We start from the raw sequence: 13,356 nt of genomic DNA, 5'->3' as shown, positions 1-13,356 counted from the left end.
ACTTCTGAGTGTAATGAACAGAGAAATTGACAGATGGCTGTCTCCGCGCAAACTGAAAATCGGAACCATGTTGACCGACAACGGAAAGAACATGGTGTCTGCTCTGCGTCACGGAAGGTTGTGCCATGCGCCATGCATGGCTCACGTGTTCAATCTGGTTGTCAAGCGGTTCCTAAAATCCACCATCCCACTGCAAGACATCCTTAAAATGTCACGTAAACTTTGCATGCATTTCAGCCATTCCTACACCGCAAAGCACACCCTCCTTGAGCTGCAGCGGCAGAACGGAATTCCACAGCATCGCCTGATCTGCGACGTTGCAACAAGGTGGAATTCAACCCTACATATGTTAGACCGCCTTTACGAACAGCGAAAGGCCATCACCGATTTCCTGATGTTACAAGCGGATAAAGGTACTCCCCTGTGTAACTTAGATGTCAGCCATTGGCAGCTCATGCGTGACACCTGCCGCTTGCTCAGGCCCTTTGAGGAGACCACGCTATTCGTGAGTCGGCAGGACTATGGGATGAACGACGTCATTCCTCTGTTGCACGTCCTGGAACAAATGCTGTTAACAATGGCTGGTCAGGGTGCGGTAGACGTGGCGCACAGATCTCAACGCCACATGACCCCTGTGGGGGCAGGACAGGAAGAAGAGGAGGAGGTAGAGGAGGACATTGGTGCTCAGGAATTATTGAGTGAAATGGGTGGTTTTTCCACTCAGCGGACAGGAGTGGAGGAGCAGGAGCATCTGGTAGAGGAGGAGGAGGAGACAGAGGACCCAGACGCACCGTGGCAGTATGCTGTGGAGATGGAGGCAGGGAGTCCCTCGCATTCCTTGGCACAAATGGCCCATAGCATGCTCGGTTGCTTGCGTAGCGACAGCCGAATAATAACCATCAGACAGAGGGATGACTTTTGGCTGTCCACCTTGTTGGACCCTCGCTACCATTCAAAAATGGTGGCCTTTATCACACCTGCTGAGAGGGAGGCCAAAATAACGTACTATAAAAACCACCTATGTAGTCAGTTGGTCTCTGCCTTTCTGCGCCAACGTCCATCCTCAGACACTGTGGGCCCTGTGCGCTCGCGTTTCGCTGCCATGGCAGCAGGGGAGGGGTGGGGTGGTAGGAGCAGTGGCAGCTCCACCAGCAGCGGCTGCCTCAGTCTGCAGTCGATGATGAGTAGCTTTCTTCACCAGCGCAGTGAGGAAACTACTAACCAGCCGCAGCAGCAGCAGCATCAGGTGGACCTGGAGCAGGACCTCAAACAACAGGCTTAGGCCTACTTGGACAGCACCCTGCCAACCGAGGTAGACAATCCCCTTGACTACTGGGCAACGAAACTTGACCTTTGGCCCCAACTAGCTGAATTTGCCCTTGAAAGGCTGTCATGCCCGGCCAGTAGCGTGGCATCGGAGCGCGTGTTTAGTGCGGCAGGAGGTATTGTAACTCCGCGGAGGACACGACTGTCCACCCAAAGTGTGGAGAGACTCACGTTTGTGAAAATGAATCAGGCGTGGATTAGTCTGGATTTCAAACCACCAGTTCCTGACACAACTGACTAAATCCGCCATGAATCATGCCCCAAACATGTTATTATTTTTAACATAGGCCTCTGTATGGCCTTCAATTTAAGCTGCTTACGCTTCGCCACTCTGCCATGGGCCCCTGTACCGCCTCCTCTTGCTGCTGCTAGGTCCAGAGTGTGTCATGGGTCCCTGTACGGCCTCCCATTGCTGCTGTCTCCATCGCCACACTCTGCCATGTGCCACTTTCAGGTCTCCTCACACTGCTGGTGGGTTCCATTTTGTCATAGGGTGCTGGCAGATTACTGGCCTCCCATTGCTGCTGCCAGGCCCGTAATCTGCCATGGGCCCCCGTACCGACTCCTCATGCTGCTGCCAGGCCCGTAATCTGTCATGGGCCCCTGTACCGCCTCCTCATGCTGCTGCCAGGTCCAGAGTGTGTCATGGGTCCCTGTACGGCCTCCCTTTGCTGCTGTCTCCATCGCCACACTCTGCCATGTGCCACTTTCAGGTCTCCTCACACTGCTGGTGGGTTCCATGTTGTCATAGGGTGCTGGCAGATTACGGGCCTCCCATTGCTGCTGCCAGGCCCGTAATCTGCCATGGGCCCCCGTACCGACTCCTCATGCTGCTGCCAGGCCCGTAATCTGTCATGGGCCCTTGTACCGCCTCCTCATGCTGCTGCCAGGTCCAGAGTGTGTCATGGGTCCCTGTACGGCCTCCCTTTGCTGCTGTCTCCATCGCCACACTCTGCCATGTGCCACTTTCAGGTCTCCTCACACTGCTGGTGGGTTCCATTTTGTCATAGGGTGCTGGCAGATTACGGGCCTCCCATTGCTGCTGCCAGGCCCGTAATCTGCCATGGGCCCCCGTACCGACTCCTCATGCTGCTGCCAGGTCCAGAGTGTGTCATGAGTCCCTGTACGGCCTCCCATTGCTGCTGTCTCCATCGCCACACTCTGCCATGTGCCACTTTCAGGTCTCCTCACACTGCTGGTGGGTTCCATTTTGTCATAGGGTGCTGGCAGATTACGGGCCTCCCATTGCTGCTGCCAGGCCCGTAATCTGCCATGGGCCCCCGTACCGACTCCTCATGCTGCTGACAGTCCCGTGATCTGTCATGGGCCCCTGTACCGCCTCCTCATGCTGCTGCCAGGTCCAGAGTGTGTCATGGGTCCCTGTACGGCCTCCCATTGCTGCTGTCTCCATCGCCACACTCTGCCATGTGCCACTTTCAGGTCTCCTCACTGCTGGTGGGTTCCATTTTGTCATAGGGTGCTGGCAGATTACGGGCCTCCCATTGCTGCTGCCAGGCCCGTAATCTGCCATGGGCCCCCGTACCGACTCCTCATGCTGCTGCCAGGCCCGTAATCTGTCATGGGCCCCTGTACCGCCTCCTCATGCTGCTGCCAGGTCCAGAGTGTGTCATGGGTCCCTGTACGGCCTCCCATTGCTGCTGTCTCCATCGCCACACTCTGCCATGTGCCACTTTCAGGTCTCCTCACACTGCTGGTAAGTTCCATTTTGTCATAGGGTGCTGGCAGATTACGGGCCTCCCATTGCTGCTGCCAGGCCCGTAATCTGCCATGGGCCCCCGTACCGACTCCTCATGCTGCTGCTAGGCCCGTAATCTGTCATGGGCCCCTGTACCGCCTCCTCATGCTCCTGCCAGGTCCAGAGTGTGTCATGGGTCCCTGCACGGCCTCCCATTGCTGCTGTCTCCATCGCCACACTCTGCCATGTGCCACTTTCAAGTCTCCTCACACTGCTGGTGGGTTCCATTTTGTCATAGGGTGCTGGCAGATTACGGGCCTCCCATTGCTGCTGCCAGGCCCGTAATCTGCCATGGGCCCCCGTACCGACTCCTCATGCTGCTGCCAGGCCCGTAATCTGTCATGGGCCCCTGTACCGCCTCCTCATGCTGCTGCCAGGTCCAGAGTGTGTCATGGGTCCCTGTATGGCCTCCCATTGCTGCTGTCTCCATCGCCACACTCTGCCATGTGCCACTTTCAGGTCTCCTCACACTGCTGGTGGGTTCCATTTTGTCATAGGGTGCTGGCAGATTACGGGCCTCCCATTGCTGCTGCCAGGCCCGTAATCTGCCATGGGCCCCCGTACCGACTCCTCATGCTGCTGTCAGGCCCGTAATCTGTCATGGGCCCCTGTACCGCCTCCTCATGCTGCTGCCAGGTCCAGAGTGTGTCATGGGTCCCTGTACGGCCTCCCATTGCTGCTGTCTCCATCGCCACACTCTGCCATGTGCCACTTTCAGGTCTCCTCACACTGCTGATGGGTTCCATTTTGTCATAGGGTGCTGGCAGATTACGGGCCTCCCATTGCTGCTGCTAGGCCCGTAATCTGCCATGGGCCCCCGTACCGACTCCTCATGCTGCTTCCAGGCCCGTAATCTGTCATGGGCCCCTGTACCGCCTCCTAATGCTGCTGCCAGGTCGAGAGTGTGTCATGGCTCCCTGTACGGCCTCCCATTGCTGCTGCCAGGCCCGTAATCTGCCATGGGCCCCCGTACCGACTCCTCATGCTGCTGCCAGGCCCGTAATCTGTCATGGGCCCCTGTACCGCCTCCTCATGCTGCTGCCAGGTCCAGAGTGTGTCATGGGTCCCTGTACGGCCTCCCATTGCTGCTGTCTCCATCGCCACACTCTGCCATGTGCCACTTTCAGGTCTCCTCACACTGCTGCCAGTTCCATTTTGTCATAGGGTGCTGTATGGCCTCCCATTGCTGCTGCCAGGCCCGTAATCTGCCATGGCCCCCCGTACCAACTCCTCATGCTGCTGCCAGGCCCGTAATCTGTCATGGGCCCCTGTACCGCCTCCTCATGCTGCTGCCAGGTCCAGAGTGTGTCATGGGTCCCTGTACGGCCTCCCATTGCTGCTGTCTCCATCGCCACACTCTGCCATGTGCCACTTTCAGGTCTCCTCACACTGCTGGTGGGTTCCATTTTGTCATAGGGTGCTGTATGGCCTCCCATTGCTGCTGCCAGGCCCGTAATCTGCCATGGGCCCCCGTACCGACTCCTCATGCTGCTGCCAGGCCCGTAATCTGTCATGGGCCCCTGTACCGCCTCCTCATGCTGCTGCCAGGTCCAGAGTGTGTCATGGGTCCCTGTACGGCCTCCCATTGCTGCTGTCTCCATCGCCACACTCTGCCATGTGCCACTTTCAGGTCTCCTCACACTGCTGGTGGGTTCCATTTTGTCATAGGGTGCTGGCAGATTACGGGCCTCCCATTGCTGCTGCCAGGCCCGTAATCTGCCATGGCCCCCCGTACCGACTCCTCATGCTGCTGCCAGGCCCGTAATCTGTCATGGGCCCCTGTACCGCCTCCTCATGCTGCTGCCAGGTCCAGAGTGTGTCATGGGTCCCTGTACGGCCTCCCATTGCTGCTGCCAGGCCCGTAATCTGCCATGGGCCCCCGTACCGACTCCTCATGCTGCTGCCAGGCCCGTAATCTGTCATGGGCCCCTGTACCGCCTCCTCATGCTGCTGCCAGGTCCTGAGTGTGTCATGGGTCCCTGTATGGCCTCCCATTGCTGCTGTCTCCATCGCCACACTCTGCCATGTGCCACTTTCAGGTCTCCTCACACTGCTGGTGGGTTCCATTTTGTCATAGGGTGCTGTATGGCCTCCCATTGCTGCTGCCAGGCCCGTAATCTGCCATGGGCCCCCGTACCGACTCCTCATGCTGCTGCCAGGCCGTAATCTGTCATGGGCCCCTGTACCGCCTCCTCATGCTGCTGCTAGGTCCAGAGTGTGTCATGGGTCCCTGTACGGCCTCCCATTGCTGCTGTCTCCATCGCCACACTCTGCCATGTGCCACTTTCAGGTCTCCTCACACTCCTGGTGGGTTCCATTTTTTCATAGGGTGCTGTATGGCCTCCCATTGCTGCTGCCTTCACCGCCACACTGTGGCTCCACACTCTGGTTTTGGCCCCGTGACTGCCCAAATGAGTGAAGTGTGCGGTGATTCTAAGATCGACGGCACTCATCTGCATGTCATACTGACTGACAGTATTATTTCTCTTCCCCAGCAGACTCCAAGGGAATTTAAATTAAAGGTACAGTGTTCTGCACTAATATAAAGGCTCTCTGAAGCCTAGAAACACCCTTTTTATAAGTTAAATTCGCAGCGAATATATTCGACTCAAATTGAATTTATTCTGCAAATTCGCCGAATCAGCCGAATCAAATTTTTTAATAATTCGCTCATCTCCACTTTTAATGTAAATGGTTAGACAGGGCCAATTTTTTTGTTTTGCAGGCTGGCTTGTAAGTGTGCTGGGAAATCCTTTGTTTATGAGAGGCAGACTAAGCCAACCAGTCTCCATCTTTAACCAAACTATGACTTTTTGATAGACTCCCGCTTTAAACATATGCCCTTTCCAATTTTTCCTTTCTAATATGTGAAAATGAATTAATTTTTTTTTTTTAAAACTCATTTGGTAGCTTTGGCTTTATTTATTTTTTCATTATGTTCTACACTTCGACATGAATTAATAATTTTGGTCAAGGTTCTTTTACAACAATTGTTTGCAATATTGCCTTGACCAACAAAAACAGCTTATAAAACTGCTCAAAAAATTGAACCCTAAGCAATTTATGGTCCTGTCATCTAATAAATCAAGTGATCCAATTATTTGTACATGACTTTTCTTTTCTACAATTGACACGAACAATGTATTTCATTCTTATTCTGCTAAGGCATGTAATTAGTCCACAGCTCCCTATTGTACTTACATCAAGACAGGGTTTACTTTGAAGAATTACTAGAGGTACAAACTGCTTAGAAGAAATAATTAACATAGGTCATGGTTTCCTTTTTTGGCTAGCATGTTGATTGTTTAACCAGCTCGGCTCTCACACCTGTACACCCATAAAGAGGAGAGCTACTTAAGCCTATTTATCCAGAGATAATTTTGTCAATACATAGGATGATCATATGCAGATCAAAGTTCCTCCATTTGGTCTCCATACCATCTGTTTTTTTAATAGCCAGAATATGCCAAAAATAGCTCCCAGGAAGTGGAAAAGCAGCAGGTCATATGAGATATACCCTAGGAACTTTGACTTTTTTTTTAGAATGTATCTCCTAAACCCAAGATCCACAATCGGTTAATAGGGATTTATTGATTTATCTAAAATTTCCAAGGTCTGCATTTATTCGGTATTTTTTTGGGGTAGTTTGCTAATTCATGTTTATACATATTTGAATTTATTTAGAACAACCTCTTGCACACTTATCGTCCATGTGTAACTAATCTTCTCGTTTGCCATTATTCTATATATGGGAATGTGGAAAGGGAATTTTGGTAAAAATAAATAGATAAATAACATTTTATGTTTGTGTCTCAAATTCTTGAAATATACAGCATGGTGGCAACATGGATAGATCTCTTGCTTGTGATGGGGTTCTGGCTTTAGGTCTCACCACAATCCCTCTGAACTAAGGCTGGCCATACACTATACAATTTTCTTGAGAATTTTGCTTTAAATTGACCAAAAACCATATAATATGAGGTGCAACCTAAACAACACTTGTTGTATCCAATTGGGCATGCCTTTGCACTACATAGTTGAAGATAAATCTAAAGGAAATCGGGCAGAAATTGGACAGAAATTTGTAAGAAAATTGTATAGTGTATGGCCAGCCTTAGGCTGGCCATACATTATACAATTATCTGCAGATTTTCTGCCCAATTTCCTTTAGATTTACCTTCAACTATGTAGTGCAAGGGCCTGCCTAATTGGATACAACTGAAAGTGTTGTTTAGGTTTGTCCTCCTATTATATGGTTTTTGGTAAATCTAAACCAAAAATCTGCAGATAATTGTATAATGTATGGCCAGCCTTACTCTATACAATATGAATGGGCTCCCTGAGTTTCCTATTGGGTAATTCAAACAAACAAGCACCCTTCGGATTAAAAAATAACTTGTTTCTGAAAGCAAAACTTTCTGTTAAATGCAACTATTATGCAGCCCCCAAAATAAAATTACTTGATAAATTACAAAACACATTACTAGTAAATAGGAGCAATATTGCTTTTTTCTGGTAAGCTGCTTTTTGTTTTATTTCTGTCCAGCAATTTTACATGAGTGGTTGCAAAATATACACACACAATTAATTTTTGTGTAGGCCCCAAGGCATTCCAGCTACAAATGGGATTTATAGTATGCAAACATCATTTTGAGGGTTTGTGTCAAAGTGTTTTTGTTTCCTTTTACTGTGGATGAAAAACTTGCTTGACGCAGATAAAATGCAGGTCAGAGAGATTTCAACTGCAGGACAAAAACACCTGTCATTGAAATCTGAATAATCTCAGAAGCTTCTCAAACCAATACCATCAACACAAACCCAAAGTTGTCCACAAAGGTCCATGTAGAGCCTAATTTAACCAAGATAGCCCAAACCAACACCTCAAGGTACAAAACGGATACATTTTCTAATGCAAGCTTGATCATTTTATGAACTTTACTTTTTTTGAACTTGTTAACAGTAAAGGAGAGCTTTTTCTCCCTTAATGTGATGGGGATACTAGAGATTACAAAAGTGAATGTTAATCCAAACAGCCAGCTTTATCAATGTATTTTTGTATTGAGCACAAAAATTCCCTCCAAGTACATACAGGTGAAACTCAAAAAATTATAAAATCGTGCAAAAGTTGATTTATTTCAGTAATGCAACTTAAAAGGTGAAACTAATATATGAGATAGACTCATTACATGCAAAGCAAGATAGTTCAAGCCGTGATTTGTCATATTTGTGATGATTATGGCTTACAGCTCATGAAAACCCAAAATCCACAATCTCAGAAAATTTAAATATTGTGAAAAGGTGCAATATTCTCGGCTCAAAGTGTCCCACTCTAATCAGATAATTAAGCCATAACACCTGCAAAGAGTTCCTGAGCTTTTAAATGGTCTCTCAGTCTGGTTTAGTAGGAATCACAATCATGGGAAAGACTGCTGACCTGACAGTTGTGCAGAAAACCATCATTGACACCCTCCATAAGGAGGGAAAGCCTCAAAAGGTTATTGCAAAAGAAGTTGGATGTTCCCAAAGTGCTGTATCAAAGCACATTAATAGAAAGTTATGTGTAAGGGAAAAGTGTGGAAGAAAAAGGTGCACAAGCAGCAGGGATGACCGCAGCCTGGAGAGGATTGTCAGGAAAAGGCCATTCAAAAGTGTTGGGCACAAGGAGTGGACTGAGGCTGGAGTCAGTGCATCAAGAGCCACCACACACAGACGGATCCTGGACATGGGCTTCAAATGTCATATTCCTTTTGTCAAACCGCTCCTGAACAACAAACAATGTCAGAAGCGTCTTACCTGATCTAAAGAAAAACAGACCTGGTCTGTTGCTCAGTGGTCCAAAGTCCTCTTTTCTGATGAGAGCAACTTTTGCATCTCATTTGGAAACCAAGGACCCAGAGTATGGAGGAAGAATGGAGAGGCACACACTGCAAGATGCTTGAAGTCCAGTGTGAAGTTTCCACAGTCTGTGTTGATTTGGGGAGCCATGTCATCTGCTGGTGTTGGCCCACTGTGCTTCATTAAGTCCAGGGTCAACGCAGCCGTCTACCAGGAGATTTTGGAGCACTTCATGCTTCCTTCCGCAGATGAGCTTTGAGGGGATGTTGACTTCATTTTCCAGCAGGACTTGGCACCTGCCCACACTGCCAAAAGCACCAAAACCTGGTTCAATGACCGTGGGATTACTGTGCTTGATTGGCCAGCAAACTTGCCTGACCTGAACCCCATAGAGAATCTATGGGGCATTGCCGAGAGAAAGATGAGAGACATGAGACCGAACAATGCAGAAGAGCTGAAGGCCGCTATTGAAGCATCCTGGTCTTCCATAAAACCTCAGCAGTGCCACAGGCTGATAGCTTCCATGCCATGCCGCATTGAGGCAGTAATTGCTGCAAAAGGGGCCAAACCAAGTACTGAGTACATATGCATGCTTATACTTTTCAGAGGTCCGATATTGTTCTATGTACAATCCTTGTTTTATTGATTGCATGTAATATTCTAATTTTATGAGATTGTGGATTTGGGGTTTTCATGAACTGTAAGCCATAATCATCACAATTATGACAAATCACGGCTTGAACTATCTTGCTTTGCATGTAATGAGCCTATCTCATATATTAGTTTCACCTTTTAAGTTGCATTACTGAAATAAATGAACTTTTGCACGATATTTAAATTTTTTGAGTTTCACCTGTAGTACGTTCAATAGCTGCTGATCAAATCAGCCTCAGAGATTTTATATGTATGTGACTGTGGTAGAAACAGTAAACTATAAGCTCCTTGGGGGCAGGTTCTGACATAAGTGATTCTATTTTTTCTGCATTATATTATAATATTCCATTATATAAACACAAGAGAATAGCAGAAACCAAGAAAATGCTAATTTTTTACAAGATTCTTAAACAATTCAACACATTAAGAATAAAATTGATGCTGCTGTTAAATTCAGAGTAACACAAGCTATGATACACGCAAAAGTTGAAGCCACAATTCTTGATACAACTCCTAAGTTCTTGAATGTCTGGACTCCCTGGGTCGAAAATTTCCTTCCGCAAAACTTTGACGAATCCCTCCTTCTTCCTTAATCCAAATTAGATTAAATATTTTTTTTTTTTCCTACACAATGCTGGTACCACTTCTAACCGGTCTCACATATTATGTATTTTCTTTCTCACTGGTCCTGGAGTCATTCCCGCCACCTCCCTCCCCCCCTCCACTCTTCCTTGGTCCCCCTCGGCCTCTCCCTAACCCCTTAAGTATCTCTGGAGAGTCTCTAACCCCAATGAACGAACTCTCTTTAGCACATCGTTACCTTTTCCTAAAATAATCTCTGTATGCCTAGAGTCACAAGCTTTTTGTTTGATGTTTTCTCTCCCTATTTGTTTAAAGACATGTCTGCTGTGTACATTTTTCTCTGTATTTCACAGCCTGTACAATGTCTAATGCCAATTGTCTATGCCTTCCCCCCTATGTTTCAAATTAATAAAATGTTTGAACAAGAAGAATAAAATTGAATGTGTTTGTAAAGCCACATTTTTAATCTACTTTTGGATATAGGAGGGAAAAGTTGGAACCTCTCTCAAGCTTTTTTTTTTTATTTGCCGTCTGTCCCCCCACCCCCCTAAATTCAACCTATGGTGTGGTGACCATTTTTACAGAGACATAAAGTAATAGGAAACAGAAAAATATAGGGTTGTCACCACAATAAAATTGGGGGGGGGGGGCAATTTTCCAATGGGGACACTTGTTCCTGTGACATTTGTTTAAGATGGGAAAATCCTTCACTGCTTCCTGTTTCATCTCTGGGACAGGAAGTAAGGGGAAATCTCCCAAAAGGCACAAAGTCAGCAAAAAAAAACTGGTAGGGATTTTAACTCTTCCCTACTATTTTTTCTCAAAACTAAAAACACGTTTTGGCTATACTTACTTATTAACGGGTTCATTATTTTACAGTTAATATTTTAGTTTGGTTATTTCAGTTTTGGATATATAGATAGAGCTACACCCCAGCCACTCACTTTGGAGTCTCCTTTTTTTTTTGCTGTGTGTTTTAATCCAAATACAATTTGTAAAAATGTTGAAAAAACTGAGATCAACACATTGCAGTTAATCTGCTAATGCTGGTGCAGTGATCCTGACACTAAGGTCTAAACAACAAAGGAACACAATTTTAGGATAGACTGAATATTTATAATACATGTAATAAAATATTATTATTAGTAATAATAATAATAATAATAATAATACTGTACCTTATAGGTTTTTTTTATAGTACATAAGGATGAAAAACCCCAGCATCCAACATATGTCTAAGTGCTGGTTCACACTGGTGTTTTCTGGAGTCGCATGACAAAGAAAATCATTATTTTCAATGGTGTGCCAATTCTAATCAATGCGACTCTGTGCAAAGTAATTTTGAAAAAGGTTTCTGTGTTATTATGGTGGCATTTGGCTCAAAAGAATTTGAAAACCACATCCGAAGTCCCATCAAGGTCACACTACATGATTTCACTGAAAATCACATTGGAAATCGCATTGCAGCAAAGCTTTATCAGGACTCATGCCAAACAGCATTTCACTGCATTAGTTTTCTAATAACAGAGCTGTAACAAGCAAAAACAAAGCACTTCTTTTACAGCCCTCCAGCTACCTAACAGCTACAGAGGACTGGCAACAAAAATTGATTGGTGGGTATTTCACCAAAGCAGCTTCTCTTCTTTTCTTGAAGGCAAGTACTCAAAAAGAAATATAATTAAAAATATTGTAATAAAATAAACCACCCTTAAAAAAAAATCAAAAAGGTAATTCTAACCATACTTACAAATCCATTTGATAAATGAAGCATTGCAAATAAGCAAATAATGCCGAATACGTTTGTGGGAAACATAGCTCAAGTATTAATGTTCTTTTTCGAATTCAGATAGTCTGTGAGCAAGATGCAATCACAAGGAAAGAAGAGAAAGAGCTGTGATGGGTATTATGAAGTACAGGAAAAGCCACAAGGCGTGTCCTGACTGAAGCATTGGCTCTCTAACAAATCCACTTGTTTTAAATGTCACTTTGTTCATTGTGGTTTGCTAGAGCTGAAAGGGAAGATAAAGCAAATTTTAGAGGTAATACAAACGGCAAACCTAATCTGGGAAGCAGTTATCAAATAAAGAAATGGAATTGGGTTAGGACATGTGGAATATTAAATATCAACTAGCAAACAACATCTATGGATTTGGAACTAGAGCAGAAACAGAGGACAGCTAGACATGGAAACATTTATGGGAACTATGAAACCAAATCTGGGTCCGACAATACAAATACTGATGGATTATAAAATAGTTTAAGCAGAACTGTAGGCAAAATGTAATAAAATTTTTTAACAATATATGTACACTAAGTTAAATGATCTTTATATGTGTAGTGGTACTGTAGTAGCAATTTTTAAAAATTCAGGCAAAACTCCGGACTTCTGAAGGGAGCAACTAATTTATTAAAAACAGCGCTGTAGTGACCCAGCAGATGGCAAGCCGCTCTCATCTGCTAAGTGAGTTGTAGAAAACTTCTTACAAGCGTATATACCAACGATTACATCACAAGGCATACATTCCTTTCCTACTTTCTATACACTCAAAAGGCTTCCTAAACTCTACAGAATAACCTTGGCCAGAAACTAGAGATAAGAAAATACCAGCTGTAGACCCGTACACAGGAAAAAGGGAAGGGGGAAGATGAGCCAAAAACCTTGCTTCTACAAACACAGGCTGCTAGAAGTGTTAGAGTTTAAAAGGGAACTCTATAACATCTGGGTCCTACCATAGTACTTGCTAGGGAGCTGCTGGATAGGTATATACATCTTTAATGTAAACTCGGCTTAATTTTAAACTGGTCCACTTGCCATTGGAAACTTAGATTATGCCAGCATTGGGTCCCTGGGTCTTTTTTTGGACTGCTCTCCATATAGAGTGTTTATAATCCCAAGCTGAGGATGGAGAAGCTCACTGGACCATCCCTGGATATCAACAAGGTCTTTAAATGACAGATACACTATATTGCCAAAAGTATTGGGACGCCTGCCTTTCCACGCAAAAGGACTTTATTGGCATCCCAGTCTTAGTTTGTAGGATTCAATACTGAGTTGGCCCACCCTTTGCAGCTACAGTCAGTACCATAAATATTGGGACATCAACACAATTCTAACATTTTTGGCTCTATACACCACCACAATGGATTTGAAATAAAACAAACAAGATGTGCTTTAACTGCAGACTGTCAGCTTTAATTTGAGG

The 13,356-nt window shown here is 45.8% G+C and overlaps 1 protein-coding gene across 1 annotated transcript in view; it reads right to left on the bottom strand.

Moving 5' to 3' along the window:
- Positions 1 to 11,966, bottom strand: part of LOC149455541 (allurin-like) — a 72,852-nt gene extending 60,886 nt beyond the window's left edge. The window contains exon 1 of the mRNA XM_089685962.1: positions 11,901 to 11,966. Within this exon, the coding sequence (XP_089542088.1) occupies positions 11,901 to 11,966 (66 nt within the window). The remainder of the gene's footprint in view (positions 1 to 11,900) is intronic.
- Positions 11,967 to 13,356: the final 1,390 nt, after the last annotated feature.

Source organism: Staurois parvus, unplaced genomic scaffold, assembly GCF_062004578.1.
Source record: "Staurois parvus isolate SC_StPar_1 unplaced genomic scaffold, SC_StPar_1.0 ptg000390l, whole genome shotgun sequence".
Taxonomy (NCBI): Eukaryota; Metazoa; Chordata; class Amphibia; order Anura; family Ranidae; genus Staurois; species Staurois parvus.
This window is presented reverse-complemented; position numbering and strand designations above follow the sequence as displayed.